This window comes from Mesoplodon mirus (assembly GCF_964341445.2).
Source record: "Mesoplodon mirus genome assembly, chromosome: 15".
Taxonomy (NCBI): Eukaryota; Metazoa; Chordata; class Mammalia; order Artiodactyla; family Ziphiidae; genus Mesoplodon; species Mesoplodon mirus.
Window position 1 is genome coordinate 35,892,617 of NC_138991.1, and position 20,946 is coordinate 35,913,562.

Sequence of the window (20,946 nt, forward strand, 5' to 3'; positions counted from 1 at the left end):
CACACCCTCTACAGTCTATACCTGACCTCACTTTAGTGCTATGGAGCCCCCATCCTCACTTGGTAAGAAATCACAACCACAGAACAACGAAACCCAAAAACCACACACGTAATTTGCCCGCTCGTGGCAAATTGCACAGTCGGGGGCAGCTGCAGTGGCTGATGGCTTGATGGCCACAGCATCCTTTGTTTACTGATATGGCAAGCAACATTCTTTGTCCACAGTATATACCAAGAGAAATTAAACATGTGCACACAAAACCTTGCACATGGATGTTCATAGCAGCCTTATTCATAATAGCCACAAAATGGAAACATCCAAATATTCATCAATAGATGAATGGATAAACAAAAGGTGGAGAGCCACGCAGTGGAATATTATTCAGCTATGAAGAAGGATGGAGTGCTGACACTTGCTGCAACATAGATGAACTTTGAAAACGTTATGCTCAGTGAAAGAAACCAGACACAAAACGCCACATATTGTATAATTCAATTTCTATGAAATGTCCAGAATAGGTCAATCCATAGAAATTAGATTAATGGTTGCCTAGAGCTGGATGTTTGGAGGGAAATGAGGAATGAAACCCTCTAACTGGTACATGGTTTCTTTTGGGGGTGATTAAAATGTTCTGAAATTGACTGCAGTGATGGTTACACAACTGTGAATATAATAAAAAACATTAATTTATATATTTTAAATAGCTGAATTGTATGGTATATAATATGTGATATTGTATATATACATACACATTACCCTCATGCTGAATCATCCTTCCTTGCGACCATATGAAAAAAAAATGAAATCTCGGAGTTTACAGAAAAAGATCAGCTTACTTGGTGGTGAATTGCTTTTTAAATTGTAATTGTAACATTCATCTCTATTTATATTTGCTTCAGCTTTCTAGACAATTGCTTTTCAGAATGGAGTGCCTATCCACTGGGCCTTTATGCAAATGGTGAGCACACGGGGACATTGATCTCTTTGGTCTCTACTCTTAGGAATTGTGCTTGGAGCTGCTGTTGAGTGTGGCAGAACCCTGACTCACCTCACCCGCCACCCCATCCATATCCTGAGAGGAGGCTACGAGAGCTTCTCGGCCATGTACCACTTCTTCCGGACACAGAAGATCATCTGGATGCCGCAGGTAAGGCAGGGTGCTAAGCATAGGCAGGCTTGGATGGGAGCATGGCCTTCCCCTGGGGACCGAGGGGCAGGGAGCAGGGTTGGAGAAAGAGGAGAAGGAGACAGATGACATGGAAAAGATGGAAGAGATGTCAAAGATGGCTTGGGAATGAACCTGGGGCAGCCAGGAGGTCCAGTCCAGTCTGATGAATTTACAATTGCCAGGTTCAGGCAAAATCCAGGGCGGTGTTTAATAGATGAGGTTGGTTCAGAGGGCAGGAATCCGGGGCAGGGTGTTCTGGATGGTGGGTCGTGGTCAAAGTCACACGGGCAGGCAGGGCCACCATGATTCGAGGCTGCCTCACCATCCTTAGCCGTCTGGCCTCACAAACCCTGGCTGGGTCCAGAGGATACAGTAAAAATGGGGAGATGGGTTGTAATAAGGTGTGGCCAAGGGATGTACCAGATGTCTGGAGCCCAGAGGAGCACTTACTTCCTGGAGCCAAACCAGAAGGGAATGGGGTGAGGGTAAGGCAAGCACTGGGTGGCAATGATAGGCAGGCAGGGACTGGTCCCTGGGGGCATTTTATAGTATCTGGTTTCTTGAAGGGTCTGAATGTAATGGAATGTGAACCTGCAGAGGTTTCATTCTTTTCAGCAATTGCCTTCAGCTGTGCTCTCATTCTTGCCTTTTGCAGCATCACGGGCAGATTCCATACCTTCTGGCCGCTTTCGGTTATGGAAAATTTCATTCTAGTCATATTATAAAACAGCAGGGGAAATGTGCCTATGAACTGGAATTTGATGATAGTAAGGAATTATTGTTATATATTTCTTTAGGTTGTGATGACATTATTATGGCTATGTTTTTAAAAATATGAGTCCCTATCTTTTAGAGATACATAATGAAATATTTATAATTAAAATGATATGTCTGGAATTTCCTTCAAAATAATCTGGGGAGGGTTGGGAAGTCAGGGGTATAGATGAAACAAAACGGGCCATTAGTTGATAATGCTTGCAGAAGGGTGATAGATCCAAGGTTTGTTATATTATTCTCTCTACTTTCATGTGTTTTTGAAGTAATGTTTTGAAAAGGGCATAAAAACAGTCCAGTACAATCTAGGCTAGTTTAACATTCCAATCTCATCTCAAATCTCCTCTCTTCTCATCTTCCAGAGCTGGGCAGCCTTCCATTTGCTGGGGGCTGAGGGCTGGAAGTGGGGAGGGGTGTGGGATAGCTTTATGGACATCTCCTTATGTCCCCTCTTCTGGGTCTGGTCCCTTTGGTGCTGGGGGTCCAGTGTGGGCCCTGTCTTGGGTGACTAGCTGTTTGTCAGTGGTGGGGAAGTGCCTCCTCATTCTGCCCCAGCCAGGTTCTGTGTGCTGCTACTGGCCTTTGTTGCTGGTTTTCTTGGGGCTATGTTCAGGGGGCCCCGTCTGTTACTGAGCATCCTTCAGAGAGAGCCAGCTGAGAATTCCTGACAGGAGTACCCCCAATGCCCTTCCCTTCCCTTGGTAGCTCATGACCTCCCACCACGTCCATATTCTTTCAGCTGAATCCCAGAATGAGCCACAGGGGGGTGTGACAGTAGGGAAGGAGGCCCCTTCTTGCCTTGCTGGCTTGACTGCTCCAGTCAGCCTGTGTGAAAAGGTAGGGACCTGTGTCTGGGGTCATACCTGTTCCCAAATGCAGGGTATATATGTCAAGTTCTCCAAAGGCCTTCTTCTCCTTCTTCCACTGAGCTATGATGTTCAGCTCAACAGGGGTACAGCCAGCCTCCCCGTCCTGGCACTCCTCCTCGCTCCTGGATGAGCACCCTTATTGGCTTGGCAGTGATGGGAGGGAGTCTTTCTGATCTGCAGACGTCACATGCTGATACCTCACCTTCTTTGTTTTTCTTTTAAAGCTTTAGGAAGGTGGAATTGGCGTAGGATGAACTGCACCTATTTAAAATGTACAGTTTGGTCAGTTTTGACGTGTATACACCTGAGACTTGTCCTTGCCCCCAGTCTTCTTAAGTAGATTGGGAAGAGGGGTAGGGTGGTGGCTGGTGGTTATCTAGCAGGGCCTGGATGGGTGAGTTCTACTCTGCTTGTTTGTGGCCCTCTTTAGAATGTACGTTCCAAGTATTTGCCGCTCCCTACTTTGGGACCTTTGTTATTAATTCAGGGGCAAGAGTGAAAGCCCCACTCCCTTCCTGTTACGTGTTCTGACACAGTGTAAAGCAGGAGTGTCCCTACTGCTCCCCAAGGAACTCCTGCGAGAGGAGATGGAGGCACAGAATTTGGGCTCTGAGACTGCCCCTCTCCTTTAGACACAGTGAGTTCTAATTTCCCGTTTTATATGTGGCACCCCTTAAATAAGATTTCACTTTGAGCAAAGGGGTTCTGTGGCTAGGGCACGTGTGAAGACAACACTAGAGAGAGATGCTGGTGAGCCACCGAGTGGTTTTAAGTCCGGGGAGGGGCACCTGGTTAGATTGCCCTTTAGAAGGATCAACTCTGATCGCAGAGCAGAGCCCAGACCAATGCGGGCAGAGTGGGTCTGGGGAGACCTGCTAGGAGGCAGGGATGAAGAGGAGAGGACAGGTTCAAGAAATACTTAGGAAACGGCTTTGATTAGACATGGGGCGGGGGGCATGGGAGAGGGAGGAGTCTAGAATAATGCCACAGTTCAGGTGTGGGTGACAGGTGGCCAGTGGTGTGGCTCATTGAGAAGGGGACACAGGAGGAGGCAGTGGCAGTGTCGGGGGAAGGCAGTGGGCTCGGTTTGGGCATGTTAATTTGTGACACCAGTTTCTTTTACATTTGTCGATGTGGTTGTCAAAATCGTGTCCTCTAGAATTAACAGCAAAGCATGTTTTATCCGTCCCACACCCTCTCCCCCACAGCCGTTACAACCACAGGAAAGGAAGCTGGTTCGAAAGCATCAGGAAGAGTTGACAGATTTGTGGTGGGTATTGTGTGAGATTTTCCGAATGAAACCACGAGGATTTCATTTGGCCCCCGGCAAGCTGAGCGTCCTGGGTGGGGTCACCCTGAACCCTGGGCAGTGCTTTGGGTCACATCTGCAAGTAGTGGGCCTGCTTGCATGTAGAAGGGCCGTGTGTCTCACAAACTTGAGGTTTGGCTCAGCGTGGTGTCTGCTCATTGATAAAGGCTTTTGAGGCTAACAGTTTGGGAGGAATGTGGGCTTGTGGTAGGTTCATGGTGAGGGGAGATGTGCTGAAGCCAGAAGGCTCTGAAAGGCTCAAGTGGACAGCAAAATAGCTTGAGGTACTTTAGGTGTTGGTTCTGAGTCAGACTTGGAGCCAGAGGCATTTTAGAGCTGGTTTGACCTTTGAAATTATATAGGTTAGTATTTCCCATGGAAAACTGATGGGAACAAAGGTCCCAGATCATATTAGAAACATCAGTTCATACAATGTTAGTGGATTTCTTTTTTTTTTCTTTTGGGGTTATGCCTAGGTTTTATTTTATTAAATGTAACAGGTAAGTTTTCAATCCATGACAACAACAAATATGTAGCCACTGTTTTATTACAGACATCTGAACTGTAATAGGTAACCCAAGAAACCGTTAGGGGAATTTTCATTAGTTCTGAGTTTCCTGGAGGCATGCTTTGAGAACAGTCTTAGACTGGCATGCTTTTCTGGCTGTTTTCCAACTTGTTTATAAGATTAATCTTATTATTTGATGATAATTGTTTCTAAACACCTGATTGGTGCTCTAATAATCTTTCCTTGGAAACGATCAAATTTTGTAATTTTCCCTCTGGCTTTGATATATAATTGACATATAACATCGTGTAAATTTAAGGTTTACAACAAGATGACTTGATACACATATATGCAGAATGATTACCATAAGATTAACACATCCGTCACCTCACATAATTACCATTTTTTGTGTGTGTGTGAGATGAGAACATTTAAGATGTACTTTCTTAGCAACTTTCAAGTACATAATACTGTATTTTTTTCATTAATTTATTTATTTAGTTTTGCTGTGTTGGGTCTTCGTTTCTGTGCGAGGGCTTTCTCCAGTTGTGGCAAGCGGGGGCCACTCTTCATCGTGGTGTGCGGGCCTCTCACTGTCGCGGCCTCTCTTGTTGCGGAGCACAGGCTCCAGACGCGCAGGCTCAGTCGTTGTGGCTCACGGGCCCAGTTGCTCCGCGGCATGTGGGATCCTCCCAGACCAGGGCTCGAACCCGTGTCCCCTGCATTAGCAGGCAGATTCTCAACCACTGCACTACCAGGGAAGCCCTGTATGTTTTTTTTAATAAATAAATAAATTTATTTCTTTGTGGCTGTGTTGGGTTTTCGTTGCTGTGCGTGGGCTTTCTCTAGTTGAGGCAAGCGGGGGCTACTCTTTGTTGTGGTGCGTGGGCTTCTCATCGCAGTGGCTTCTCATGTTGCAGAGCATGGGCTCTAGGCGTGCGGGCTTCCACAGTTGTGGTTTGCGGGCTCTAGAGCGCAGGCTCAGCAGTTGTGGTGCAAGGGCTTAGTTGCTCCGCAGCGTGTGGGATCTTCCTGGACCAGGGCTCGAACCTGTGTCCCTGGCGTTGGCAGGCGGATTCTTAACCACTACGCCACCAGGGAAGCTCTGCGTTGTTAACTGTAGTCACCATGCTGTACGTTAGATCCCCAGAACTTATTTGCCTTATATCTGGAAGTTTATAACCGTGACCAACATCTCCCCATTTCCCTCACCCCCACAGCCCTTGACAACCATCACTCTACTCTCTGTTTCCATGAGTTTTGCTTTTTTATTTTTATTTTATTTTATTATTTTATTATTATTATTATTATTTTTGGCCACTCCGTGTGGCATGTGGAATCTTAGTTCCCTGACCAGGGATAGAACCTGTGCCCCTGAATTGAGAGTGTGGAGTCTTAACCACTGGACTGTCAGGGAAGTCCCGACTTTCACTTTTTTAGATTCTACATATGAGTGAGATCATGCAGTATTTGTTTTTTTCTGACTTATTCTCTTAGCACAATGGCCTCAAGGTCCATTCATGTTGTCACAAATGACAGGATTTCCTTCTTCTTTATGGCTGAACCATATTCCATTGTATATATATGCTATATTTTCTTTATCCATTCACCACTGATGGCCACTTAGGTCATTTCTATGTCTTTTTTTTTTTTTTTTTTTTGCGGTATGCAGGCCTCTCACTGTTGTGGCCTCTCCCGTTGCGGAGCACAGGCTCCGGACGCGCAGGCCCAGCAGCCATGGCTCATGGGCCCAGCCGCTCCGCGGCATGCGGGATCCTCCCAGACCGGGGCACGAACCCGTGTCCCCTGCATCGGCAGGCGGACTCTCAACCACTGCGCCACCAGGGAAGCCCTCTATGTCTTTTTGAATAATGCTCAAATGATCCTGGGGCGGGGGGGCACGTGCAGATATGTCTTCAAGATGGTGATTTCATTTCCTTCAGATATATACCAAAAGTTGGATTGCTGGATCAAAGGGTAGTTTTGTTTTTAAAAAAAGCTTTATTTATTATTAATTAATTTACTTATTTATTTTTGTCTGTGTCGGGTCTTAGTTGCGGCACGTGGGATCTTTGTTGAGGCATGAGGGGTCTTTTCGTTGGGGCGTGGGCTGTTCGTTGCAGCACGCGGGCTTCTCTCTAGTTGTGGCGTGCAGGCTCCAGGGCTTGTGGGCTCTGTAGTTGTGGTGTGCGTGTTCCAGAGCGCATAAGCTCTGTAGTTTGTGGCACACAGGCTCTCTTGTTGAGGTGCGTGAGCTCAGTAGTTGTGGTGCTTGGGCTTAGTTGCTCCGCAGCACGTGGGATCTTAGTTCCCTGACCAGGGATCGAACCCGTGTCCCCTGCATTGGAAGGTGGATTCTTTACCACTGGACCACCAGGGAAGTCCCTGTTTTTAATTTAATTTTTATTTTATATTGGGATATAGCTGATTTACAATGCTGTGTTAGTCTCAGGTGCACAGCAAAGTGGTTCAGATATTCATATACATATATCCATTCTTTTTCAGATTCTTTTCCCATATAGGTTATTACAGAATACTGAGCAGAGTTCTCTGTGCTATTCAGTAGGTCCTTGTTGATTATCTATATTATATATAGTAGTGTGTATATGTTAATCCCAACCTCCTAATTTATCCTTTCCCCTCTACCTTTCCCTTTTGGTAACCAGAAGTCTGTTTTCTATGTCTGTGAGTCTGTTTCCGTTTTGTAAATAAGTTCATTTGTATCACCTTTTTAGATTCCACATATAAGTGATAGCATATGATATTTGTCTTTCTCTGTCTGACTTACTTCACTTAGTATGATAATCTCTATGTCCATCCATGTTGCTGCAAAGGGCATTATTTCATTCTTTTTTATGGCTGAGTAATATTCCATGTGTTATATGTACCACGTCTTCTTTATCCGTTCCTCTGTCGATGGACATTTAGGTTGCTTCCATGTTTGGGCTATTATAAATAGTGCCACAATGAACAATGGGTTAGTCTCATTCACTGTCCCAGTTTGTCTTTCTAAGCTTGTTTGCTGAGCCACATTTCAAGAGATGAAACAAAAACAACTTCTTCTCTGGGGATTATTATCACAGCAGCCTTTCTCCTTCTCCACCTCAGGAACTGGATGCTTTCCAACCGTACCCTGTTGAGATAATGCCAGGCAGGATCTACCTGGGAAATTTCAGGCAAGCCTGCGACCCTAAAATTCAGAAGGATTTGAAAATCAAAGCACATGTCAATGTCTCCATGGAGACAGGGCCGTTGTAAGTAGAAAAACCATTGTTTTTTTGTTTTTTTTATATTAGTATAATTTATTTATATAAGATTCCTAGTGGCATGCATTGACAGAATTGAAAGGGCTTTTAGAAATCAGCATACACTGGAGTAGGGTCTGCATTTATTTTCATCAGCAGATTCATTACATATTCCTTTCCACCCTCACTATCTTCACTGTATTCTAAGAAAGCATCAGGTTTGTTTAATAATAACAATGTCACATTTTTTGGGCACTACCATGTGCCAAGCAGATTGCTGAATGCTTTACATAGATTAATTGACTTAATCTACACAACACCCCTATGAGGTAGGTGCTGTTTTTTTTGAGAGGGGTTCATTTATTTGCCCACATCTCCCTGATGCTAGTTCAGCCTCCTACCCCTATGATCCCATTGCTGTGGGTGAAAGATGCCACAGTAGGGCTCTGTGTGAGTTTGCCTGATTACCTGTGCTTTTCTTCCGTTTAGTTTTGTAGGTGACGCCGACAAGCTTCTGCACATCCAGATAGAAGATTCCCTGGAAGCCAACATTACACCCTTTTTACGCCACCTCTGTCACTTCATTGGTAAGGGGCATTCTTTAACCAGGCAGCAACTGGTCTGTGCCCAGGGAGCAGAGGGGCTGTGGTACCTCATCCACATGCCTATTGCTGACTGCCACTCCCAGCTCTCAGGAGAAAAAGGGCAGGGCCCAGCACATGCCCAGCCAGGTGTGGCCAAGCCCCGGGACAAGCCTGCCTCCAGGGGGGTCCTTGGCAATATGGGCAGCCACGCGTTTACCTTGGGAGCAGTGGGGCCAAATGAGAGCCCCAGACTGTGGATTGAGTGCCCTGTGTTCTGGCCCTGGCTGGATCGCTATGCCCTTTCACGCCTGGCCAATCTCCAGTCTCGGCATCACTGTGCCTGTTGTGAAATGAGGGTGCTGGCCCATCCTGGGTGCATATGTTCATGAAGCCCTGCTCCGGGCTAGGCTCTGGTGACCTGCAGGTGAATCTCACTTGTCCCGGCCCTCCTATCTGGTCAGTGTGGTGGGGTAGAAGGAAGACTCCAGAGCCCTTCCATCTCTGAATTTCATGGTCCCCAGTGTGTGGGCCCAGTGCCCCTTCTGTTCTCCTACCACACACAGCAGTGCCCACCAGCCGCTTGCCTCACTGAGAGTGGAGTTTTCAGTCATCCTAAAGAGAGCAAGATCCCTGGAGGGAGCAAGGTTGTGTCCGGTTAGAAGCCCACCCCAGGACGGCCTGCTCAGCACCAACACAGCCCCCAGCCTGAGAATGGCATTTTGGCCCAGACATCCTTTATTTTTCTGGGAGGTTGTAACTATCACTTGCCTAGGAGCTAAGACTGAGACTTGCCCTGGGTCCCATCATGGGGTGGCAGAGCCCTGTGGCCCAAAGAAGCCCCCTCTCCAGCCCCATCTCACTGGGTGGCTCTGAGCCAACCCTTAACTTCTCTGTGCCTCAGTTTCCTTATCCATACAATGAGGCAGTTGGCCTTAATCATCTGAGTCATCCTCCAGCTCTGACAGTCTGTGATTTTGCACTTGGTATATTTATCTTCAGTTCTTGGGGGTTACCAACCAGCCTAAGATGCCAGCTTAGATTTCCTTCCCACCCCTCACTGGGTGAGATTGACAGCCCCAGGGGCGTTATTGAGTGTGGTTAGCTGACAATTGTGTGCCAGGCACTGGGCTAAGCACAGTGCAAAATCTTATCAGGTAGGTAATGTACTGTTATCACATTTTGCAGATGAGGAAACTGTGGGTTAGAGTGCCCAAGCCCAACAGCCAGTACTTACTGGTTGTGATTCACATCCAGGCTACACTGCCTCTGTCAGCACCCAAGTGCCCTTGGGGTATAGTCTTTTTATCCCCACCTGGGGAGGTCAACTGGTAGCAGACCTTCCTGGGATGGAAGCCTGCATAGCCCAGAAAAGGCCTTTGCATGATAATGGTGAATGCCCAGGCGTGATTCTCTTGAACTGCCAGCTAGGTCTGAGGATCCCCATTTGCCAGGCAATGAAACAGTATCCTAGAGATGTCATGTGACTTGCCTAGACCGTGGTGTGCTGGTTCTGAACCTACTCTTGGACCCACTGAGGCCAGTCATCTTACAGACCCACAAGGAAGGGGGCCACGCACAACCTCATACCTCTCCTTCCATTTGCAGAAGTTCACCTGGAGCTTGGCTCTGTCATCCTGGTCTTTTCCACCATGGGCATCAGTCGCAGCTGTGCAGCCATCTTGGCCTACCTTATGCACCAAAATGTGCAGACCCTGAAGGTATGTATTCCCTGGTCCAGGAGGTGGGGTCAGAGCTGCACCTCAGAGGAATGGGTCTCCAGCACCGACTTGGGGCCTTAATTGGGGGTGGAGGGTTTGGGAGGGAAGGGTCAGGGAAGGGAACCCCAAGTCCAGGGCTTTACCCAGCATACCACATCCAAGGGAAGGAACCCGAGATCTGGGTTAGAGACCTGAGGCTGGGCACACAGGGCAGGCCCAGGGACTCAGGCTGGGCAAGACTGTGGCCAGCAGCACCATCTGTGTGTCCCCCAGTGCTGTCAGTCTGTGTACCAGTGTTTGTTCAGGGCTCTCCAAGGGAGGTGCATTTTGGCTGTTGCCATGTACCTGTTGGCCATCTGTATGTCTTCTTTGGAAAAATGTCTATTCAGAATCTTGGCCCTTTTAAAAATCAGATTTTTTTGTTTTTTTTGCTATTGAGTTGTATGAGTTCTTTATATATTTTGGGTATTAACCCATTATCAGTTACATGATTTGCAGATATTTTCTCCCATTTCTTAGATTGCCTTTTCATTTTGTTGATGGTTTCCTTTGCTGTGCAGAAGCCTTTTAGTTTGATGTAGTCCCACTTGTTTATTTTTGCTTTTGTTTCCTTTGCTTTTGGTGTCAAATCCAAAAAGTTACCACCAGATTGATGTCAAGGAGTTTACCACCTATGTTTTCTTCTAGTAGTTTTATGATTTCAGGTCTTCCATTTGAGGCTTTAATCCATTTTGAGTTGATTTTTGTGTATGGTGTAAGATAGTCGTCCAGTTTCTTTTGTTTTTTGGCCACACTGTGCGTCTTGCGGGATCTTAGTTCCCCAACCAGGGATTGAACCTGAGGCCCTGGCAGTGGAAGCACAGAGTCCTAACCACTGCACCGCCAGGGAATTCCCACCAGTTTCATTCTTTTGCATGTGACTGTCCAGTTTTCCCAGCACTACTTATTGAAGAGACCATTCTTTTGTCAATGCATATTATTAACTACTTTGTCCTAAATTAATTGACCATATATGTATGGGCTTATTTCTGGGATCTCTATTCTATTCCATTGATCTATGTGTATGTATTTTATGCCAATACCATACTGCTTTGATTACTATAGCTTTGTAATATAGTTTGAAATCAGGAAGCATGATGCCTCTAGTTTTGTTCTTCTTCCTCAAGTTTGCTTTGGCTATTTGGGGTCTTGTTGTTCCATACAAGTTTTAGGATTGTTTATTCTATTTCTCTGAAAGATACCATTGGGATTTTGATAGGGATTGTGTTCAATCTGTAGATTGCTTTAGGTAGTATGGACATTCTAACAATATTCCTCCAATCCATGAGCATGGAGTATCTTTCTATTTATTTGTGTCTTCTTTAATTTCTTTCATCAATGTCATAGTTTTCAGTGTACAAGTCTTTCACCTCCTTGGTTAAATTTATTCCTAGGTATTTTACTCTTTTTGATGCAATTGGGATTATTTTCTTAATTTCTATTTCTGATAGTTTGTTATCAGTGTATAGAAACACAGCTGATTTTTGTATATTGATTTTGTATCCTGTAACTTTACTGAATTTGTTTATTCTAACAGTTTTTTTGTGAAGTCTTTAGGGTTTTCTATATATATGTTGTATGTAAAGAGAGACAGTTTTACTTCTTCCTTTCTGATTTGGATATCTTTTTCTTACCCTGTCTAGGACTTGAAATACTATGTTGAATAAATGTGGTGAGAGTAGGCATCCTTGTCTTGTTCCTGATCTTAGAGGAAAAGCTTCCAACTTTTCACTGTTGAGTATGATGTTAGCTGTCAGCTTGTCATATATGGCCTTTATTATGTTGAGGTACATTCCCTCTGTACACACTTAGTTGAGAATTTTTATCATAAATCGATGTTGAATATTGTCATATGCTTTTTCTGCATCTCTTGAGATGATCATATGATTTTTATCTTTCATTTTGTTAATTTGATATATGACATTGATTGTTTTGCAGATGTTGAACCATCCATACATCCCTGGAACAAATCCCACTTGACCATGGTGTGTGATCCTTTTAATGTATTGTTGAATTCAGTTTGCTAAAATTTTGTTGAGGATTGTGTATTTATGTTCATCAGTGATATTGGCCTGTAATTTTCTTTTCTTGTGGTGTCCTTGTCTGGTTTTGGTGTCAGGGTAATGCTGGCCTCATAGAATGAATTTGGGAGTGTTCCCTCCTCTTCTGTTTTTTGGAAGAGTTTGAGAAGGATTGGTATTAATTCTTGTTCAAATGTTTGGTAGAATTTGCCAGTGAAGCCATCTGGTCCTGGACTTTTGTTTTTTGGGAGGTTTTTGATTACTGATTCCATCTCTTTGCTAGTAACTGGTCTGTTCAGATTTTCTTATTTCTTCATGGCTAAGTCCTGGTAAGTTATGCATTTCTAGGAATTTATCCATTTCTTCTAGGTTGTCTGATTTCTTACTATCTTTTGTATTTCTGTGGTATCAGTTTAATGTCTCCTTTTTCATTTCTGGTATTATTTATTTGAGTCCTCTGTCTTTTTTTCTTGGTGAATCTAGCTAAAGCTTTGTCTATTTTGTTTTACTTTTCAAAAAACTAGCTCGTAGTTTCATTGATCTTTTCTATTGTCTTTTAAGTCTCTATTCATTTATTTCCCCACTGATCTTTGTTATTTCCTTCCTTCTGTTCACTTTAGGCTTAGTTTGTTCTTTTTCTAGTTCCTTGAGGTGTAAGGTTAGGTAATTTATTTGAGATCTTTCTTATTTTTAATGTAGGCACTTATTGCTATGAACTTCCCTTTTAGAACTGCTTTTGTTGCATCTCATAAGTTTTGGTATGTTATATTTCCATTTAATCTGTCTCAAGATATTTTTTGAGTTCTTGTTTGAATTCTTCTTCGACCCATTGGTTGTTAAGTAGCATGTTCTTTACTTTTCACATACTTGTGAATTTTTCAGTTTTCTTCTTGTAATTGATTTCTAATTTCATACCATTGTCATTAGAAGAGATGCTTGATATGATTTAAAAAATTTCTTTTGACATTTTAATTAATTAATTAATGGCTGCACTGGGTCTTTGTTGCTGTGCGTGGGCTTTCTCTAGTTATGGCAAGCAGGGGCTACTCTTCATCGTGGTGCACAGGCTTCTCATTGTGGTGGCTTCTCTTGTTGCGGAGCATGGGCTCTAGGCGGATGGGCTTCAGTAGTTGTGTTACGCGGGCTCAGTAGTTGTGGCTTGTGGGCTCTAGAGCGCAGGCTCAGTAGTTGTGGCACACGGGCTTAGTTGCTCTGTGGCATGCGGGATCTTCCCAGACCAGGGCTTGAACCCATGTCCTCTGCATTGGCAGGTGGATTCTTAGCCAGTGTGCCACCAGGGAAGTCTGCTTGATATGATTTTAAACTTAAATTTATTAACACTTGTTTTGTGGTCTAATATATGGTCTGTACAGGAGAATGTTCCCTCTACACTTGAGAGAAAGTGTATTCTGCTGCTTTTGGATGGAGTGTTCTGTAAATGTCTGTTAAGTCCATGTGTAGTTTAAGTCCAGTGTTTCCTTACAGATTTTCTTTCTGAATGACCTATCCATTGATGAAAGTGGGGTATTAAAGCCCACTATTATTATATTGCTGTCTACTTCTCCCTTTAGGACTATTAATATTTGCTTTGTATATTTAGATGCTCCTATATTGGGTACATAAATATTTATAAGTGTTATATTCTCTTGTTGGATTGACCCCTTTATAGTGACCTACTTTTGTGTCTACTACAGTCTTTGTCTTAAAGTCTATTTTTGTCTGAATAAATATAGCTAACCTAGCTTTCTTTTGGTTTCCATTTGCATAGAATATCTTCTCCCATCCTTTCACTTTCAGTCTGTGTGTGTCTGTACATCTGAAGTTATTAAACCACCACTTTTACATTAGATTATTTTGAACTTTACTATATATTTACCTTTACCAGTGAGATTTATAGTTTCATATGTTTTCCTGTTACTAATTACTGCCCTTTTATTTCAGCTTAAAGAAGTCCCTTTAACATTTCTTGCAAGGCCTAGTAGTGATGAACTCCTTCAGCTTTTGCTTGTCTGGAAAACTCTATCTCTCCTTCAATTTTGAAGGAGGACAACTTTGCCAGGTGTAAAGCAATTTTTGGTTGGCAATTTTTTTCTTTCAGCCCTTTGAATATATTATGCCACTCCCTCCTGACCTGCAAAGTTTCTGCTGAGAAATCTGCTGACAGTCATATGGGGGTTCCCAAGTTGTTTTTCTCTTGTTGCTTTTAAGATTCTTTCCTCGTCTTTAAGTTTGACAATTTAAGTATAATGTCTTGGTATGGGTTTCTCTGGGTTCATCTTATTTGGATTCACTGGACTTCCTGAATCTGGAAGTTTGTTTCCTTTCCCAGGATAAGGAGGTTTTCAGCCATTATTTATTCAAATAAGTTTTCTGTCCCTTCCTCTTTCTCTTCTCCTCTGGGATCTCTATAATGTGAATATTGGTCCTTTTGATGTCCCTTAAGTCCCTTAATCTATCTTCACTGATTTTTTAAATTTAATTTTAAACTTTTATATTGGAGTATAGTTGATTAACAACGTTGTGTTAGTTTCAGGTGTACAGCAGTGATTCAGTTATACATGTATATTTTCTTTTTCAATATCTTCACTGTTTTTAATTATTCTTTCCTTTTGCTGCTCTGAATGGATGAGTTCTACTGTCTTTGAGTTTGCTGACCCTTTCTTCTGCTTCATCTAGTCTGCTGTTGAATCCTTCTATTGTATTTTTCAGTTCAGTTATTACATGCTCTGAGACTTCTATTTTGTACTTTCTTATATTTTCTATCTCTTAGTTGAGATTCTCAATTTGTTCAGGCATTCTTCTGACCTTGGTGAGCATCTTTATGACTCTTATTTTGAACTTTTGTCAGGTAAATCACTTATCTCCATTTCATTAAAGTGTTCTTGTGAGGGTTTCTCTTTTTGTTTCATTTGGAACATATTCCTATGTTTCTTCATTTTCCTTAACCCTCTGTGTTGGTTTCTATGCATTAGATAAAACAGCTACCTCTCCTAGTGTTGAAAGAATGGTCTCATGTAAGAGATGAACCATATTGTCCAACCCTTCCCTATCTCTTTGTTATCTCTCACACCTTTGTGATTGTTCAAGCAGCCTACTTTGTTCTTAGTGGTTCCCAGCAGTTGAGGGTGTGCCAAGACTTGTCAGCCTTCCAAAGGGAAGGATCTCAGTCTGCACCTAGATTCAGGCTGATTGGAAGCCAGACCCTCAGGCAGCAACTTTTAAAGTACACAAATATATCTCTTTCAGGGGAAGAATGGAAAAAGGGTGTTTTCTGTATGCTTTCTTTGCGCTTAGCCCTGGGCTGTCCAGTTAAGAGCTGTTTGTTTACTACTGTCCTGTTAAACCCATGAACACAAGCCCCACTGGCCACTTGCTTTCAATTCTTTTGGGTATAGACCCAGAATGGAATTTCTAGATCATATGGTAATTCTGTTTTTACTTTGTTGAGGAACCACTGTTTTCCATAGCAGCTGCACCATTTTACATTCCCATACATAGTACCATAAGGTTCCAAATTCTCCATTTCCTCACCAACACTTATTATTTTCTTTTTTTTAAATAATAGCCATCCTAATGGGTGTGAGGTTGTACCTCGTAGTTTTTTTCTCTTTTTTATTGCATTAAAACATACATAACATAAAATTTACTGTCTTAACCATTTTTTGAAATAATTTTTTAAAAATAAATTTATTTATTTTTTTGGCTGCATTGGGCCTTTGTTGCTGTGCATGCGGGCTTTCTCTAGTTGTGGTGAGCGGGGGCTACTCTTTGTTGCAGTGCATGGGCTTCTCATTGCGGTGACTTCTCTTGTGGAGCACAGGCTCTAGGCATGTGGTCTTCAGTAGCTGTGGCACAAGGGCTCAGTAGCTGTGGCTCGCGGGCTCTAGAGCGCAGGCTCAGTAGTTGTGGTGCACGGGCTTAGTTGCTCTGCGGCATGTGGGATCTTCCTGGACCAGGGCTCGAACCCTTGTCCCCTGCATTGGCAGACAGATTCTTAACCACTGCACTACCAGGGAAGCCCCTGTCTTAACCATTTTTAAGAATATAATTCAGTAGTGTTAAATATATTCATGATGTGCAGCCATCACTACCACCTAGCCCCATAACTCTTTTCATCTTGTAAAACTGAAACTCTATATTTATTAAACAATAACTCCTTATTCTCCCCTCCCCCTAGCCATGGTAACCACCATTCTTCTTTCTGTCTTTATAATTTTGACTACACTAAGTGCATCGTATAAGTGGAATCATAAAGTATTTGTTTTTTCATGAATGGCTTATTACACTTAGCATAATGTCCTCAAGGTTTAACCATGTTGTAGCATGTCAAAATTTCCTTCCTTTTTAAGGCTAATAATATTCCCTTGTATGTATATACCACATTTTGCTTATCCATTTATTCATTGATGGACACTTGATTGCTTCCACGTTTTAGCCATTATGAATAATGCTGCTGTGAACATGGTTGTGCAAATATCTCTTTGAGACCCTGCCTTCAACTCTTTTGGGTATATACCCAGTAGACGAATTACTGGGTCATATGGTAATTCTAATTTTAATTTTTGGGGGGGATCTCCATACTGTTTTCCACAGTGGCTGTACCATTTAATACATTCCATCAACAGTGCACAAGGGTTCTAATTTCTCCATATCCTTGCCACCAGTTGTTTTCTTCCTTCCTTCCTTCCTTTCCTTTTATAGTACCATTGTAATCAGTTTGAGGAAGTATAGCATTGTAGTTTTTTTGTTTGTTTGTTTTTTGTTTTCCCTGGTGGTACGCGGGCCTTTCACTGTTGTGGCCTCTCCCGTTGAGGAGCACAGGCTCCGGACGCGCAGGCTCAGCGGCCATGGCTCACGGGCCTAGCCGCTCCGCGGCATGTGGGATCTTCCCGGACTGGGGCACGAACCCATGTCCCCTGCATCGGCAGGAGGACTCTCAACCACTTGCGCCACCAGGGAAGCCCCAGCATTGTAGTTTTGATTTGTATTTCCCTAATGATTAGTGATGTTGAGCATCTTTTTGCGTGCTTATTGGCCATTCATATACCTTCTTAGGAGAAATGTCTATTCAAAGTCCTTTGCCCATTTATTAGTTGGGTTGTTTGTTTTTTGTTGTTGAGTTTTAGAAGTTCCTTATATATTCCTCATATTAACACTTTCTGCATTGAATAGTTTTGGCACCCTTGTTGGAATCACTTTACTATATATGTGAGCATTTATTTCTGGGCTGTCTATTCTATTCCACTGGTCTTAAATGTCTATCTTTATGCCAGTACCACATTCTTTTATCATAGTTTTGTAATAACTTAAAAGATTTGAAATAGGTTGAAATATAAAACAGGTATATGATTTGCAAATGTTTCCTTCTATTCTGTGTCTTGCCTTTTCACTCTGTTGATTGTGTCTTTTGATGCATAGAAGGTTTTTTTTTGATGTACAGAAGTTTTTTATTTTGATATAAACCAATCTATTTTTTCTTTTATTGCCTGTGCTTTTGGTGTCACATCCAAGAAATAATTGCCAAATCCAATATCATGAAGCTTTCCCCCTATGTTTTCCTTCAAGGGTTTTACAATTTTAGCTCTTACTTTATGTCTTCCATCATTTTGAGTTAATTTTTGTACATGGTGTAAGGTTACACTAGTTTCATTCTTTTGCATGTGGATACCCAGTATTCCTAACATCATTTGTTGAAAACACTCTCCTTTCTCCATTGAATAGTTTTGGCACCATTGTTGAAATCATTTTACTGTATATGTGAGCATTTATTTCTGGGCTGTCTATTCTATTCCACTGGTCTAAATGTCCGTCTTTATGCCAGTACCATATTCTTTTATCATAGTTTTGTTATAACTTAAAAGGTTTTGAAATAATGAAGTGTGAGACCCCCAACGTTGTCTCTCTTTTTTCACAATTGTTTTGGCTATTCCAGGGTTCCTTGAGATTCAATATGAATTTTAGGATGGATTTTTCTATTTCTGCAAAAAACGCTGTTGGGATTTTGATAGAGATTGCATTAAATCTTTAGATCACTTTGGGTAGTATTTGCATCTTAACAATATTAAATCTTCTATTCCATGTACCTGGGATGTCTTTCCATTTATTTTAGTCTTCTTTAATTTCTTTCAGCAACATTTTGCATTTTTCAGGGTACAAGTCTTTTACCTCCTTGGTTAAGTTTATTCCTAAGTATTTTATTCTTTTGATGCTAGTGTAAATGAAATTTTCTTAATTTCCTCTTTGGATTGTTCATTGTTAGTTAGATACACAAGTGATTTTGTATCCTGCAACTTTGTTACATTCATTTATTCTAACAGTTTTTTTGTGTTTAATCTTTAAGGTTTTCAACATACAAGATCATTAAGTTCATATCATCTGCAAACAGAAATAATTTTACTTCTTCCTTTACAATTTGGATGCCTTTTCTTTTTTTCCTAATTGCTCTGTCTAGGACTTTCAGTACAGTGTTGAATAGAAGTGGTGGAAGTGGGCGTCCTTGCCTTGTTCCTGATCTCAGAGGAAAAGCTTTCAGTCTTTCACCATTATGATGTCACCTGTTTACTTTTCATGTATGACCTTTATTATGTTAAGATAGTTTCCTTCTATTCCATAGTTTGTTGAGGAACTGCTTTTGCCTTTTCCTTTTTCCTCTATCCTCAATCCAGATGGAGACCAGCTGGTCACCTACCTTCATGTAATAACCTTTCCTGCATTTTGGGGTGGGCACCTAAAAGAAGGCAGCTTCAGTTTTTCTTCTTCAGAGAATTTGCCGAAGTTCTCTTCCCCTTTCCATTCATTTATCCACTTACAATGCAAATCTTTGTTGAGGCAGCACTGAGTGCCAGGCATGGGCATAGTGCTTTCCTGTCCACAGGAGGTTTCACATATGTTTTCTCAACCTTCACAGGAGCCATCTGACATAAGAATGATTTCTGTCTCTATATTCAGAATGCAGAAGGGCTTGCCCCAGGCAGAACCAGCTCCTACAACTCCTTGCCCTAATCTATTAACCCCAAGCTGCTGCTGTTTCTTTGTCCTGCCCTTAAGCTATGTTGCTGACCCCTGGGCAAGTGCCTCCTGTCCCTCCTGTCCCTCTTGAGCTGGCTGTGATCAAGGTGGTAAGGGCCCAGGTCCAATCCTGAAGTCTGCTGTTCTCTCCTTGGGTTCACAGAGGTCCTGGGCCTATGTCAAGAAGTGTAAAACCAACATGCGTCCAAATCGGGCCTTGGTGGCTCAGCTGTCAGAGTGGGAGAAGGTTGTCCTTGGAGACATCGTCACAGACATCTTGGATCCACTCTACTGATTTTCTCTGTGGCCCAGCCGTGGGTCCAGAAGAACCTGCCTTGGGAGCTTTTTGTGGGTAGTGGGCCAGGGTGTGTAACCAGGAATGAGAGGCCTTTGCTGCCTGGAGCCTCGTGTCAGCCTCCTGCAGTGGTTCTTCCCAGGTTCCTCATTTGTGCCAGCACAGGAGGTGCTCAGACTCAGCGAGAACCCCCATCCCTGGGGCATCCTGGACCCACCCCCACTGCACTCCTGAGGCTGCTTCTGGAGGAGCATCTCGCTGCCAGAGCAGCTGCCCCTCATGTCCCCCATAACGTGGACCCTTTGGAGGCTGCCTGGTGGGAGCTCCAAGGGTTCCTCCAGCCTTGTGTTGCTCCACAGGGGATGTCACAGTGCCCACCTGTGGGCGGAGATCCCCCAGCCCCAGAGATGCCAAGCTCAGCCTTGGCTCAGGCCGCAGGCTACACAGCTTTGAGAGGCTTCTGGCACAAGGGCATACCCTTGCCTCATCCCCAGTTTCAGCACTCCCTACTGCTCCATCACCTGTACAGATGTCCTTTCCTTGCTCCTCACTCATTTTTGCCTGGCTGTGTTCACCGAGACTCTCACCCTCCCATCCCTCACAGCCAGGTTTCTAGAAATTCCTCAGGTCTCAAAAGGAATTTTCCTCTGACTGCGCTTCTGAGTGCTGGCAGCGCCCACAGAATGAGCTTGGAGTCAGGAGACAAGGGGACTGATGGAGAATTTAACATGTCGGTCCATGTTCATCCAGCAAACATTCCCTGACACCTGGGCAGGGCTAAGGACATACAGGTGAACGCCATGTTGCCTCCTAGGACTCTGCAGAGGGTTAGAGTAGCACTCCCCCGTGCCCCAACAGGAGCCCACGCCCTCAAAGAGTGGGGTTTTGCCAGAGGGGTAAGGGCTTTTCAGGCAGTGCAGCCTTTAGTCGGGACTTGAACTGGAACAGAGCCTGGGATGGCTGCAGAGCGATGGCTTAGGGACCTCCTGGCAGGAAGGGCAGAGCCATTGGAAAGTGTTCAGCAGGGACATGGTGGGGATTCGCCTTGTGTTCTAGTCAGGGCAGTCTGGTGGCGGTGGGAAGGGACACTGGCGGTGAACTTGGAGACAGGGAGACAGTAAAGCGGCCCTTGTGAAAATGCAAGCGAGATAAGAGGCTCGGAATTCCCTCCCTGCCAAAGAGCAGCTTCCCAAGGGGGAAAGTGAGGCAGGTGGCACCTCCCTGGGCCTTGGTTTACTCCCTGCCTGACAGGCAAGGACACTGCTGGCTGCACCACACAGTTGGCGCCAGCGGGAATGCCCCAGTTGGGGGCTGCCACCACCCTCCGAGCTGGGAGCAGCCGGGCGTAAGGCCCTCGGAGCACGTGGCCCCGCCCCCGCCCCTGGCCCGGATTGGCTCAGACAGTGGG

At 43.8% G+C, this 20,946-nt stretch overlaps 1 protein-coding gene across 2 annotated transcripts in view; it reads left to right on the forward strand.

Annotated features, from left to right (window-relative positions):
* Positions 1–20,834, forward strand: part of STYXL1 (serine/threonine/tyrosine interacting like 1) — a 54,336-nt gene extending 33,502 nt beyond the window's left edge. For both annotated transcript variants that reach the window (XM_082643420.1, XM_082643421.1), the window contains exons 5-9: positions 1,002–1,147; positions 7,737–7,882; positions 8,363–8,460; positions 10,063–10,175; positions 19,407–20,834. In XM_082643420.1, the coding sequence (XP_082499546.1) occupies positions 1,002–1,147; positions 7,737–7,882; positions 8,363–8,460; positions 10,063–10,175; positions 19,407–19,538 (635 nt within the window). In that variant the 3' untranslated portion in view covers positions 19,539–20,834. The remainder of the gene's footprint in view (positions 1–1,001; positions 1,148–7,736; positions 7,883–8,362; positions 8,461–10,062; positions 10,176–19,406) is intronic.
* The last annotated feature ends 112 nt before the right edge of the window (positions 20,835–20,946 follow it).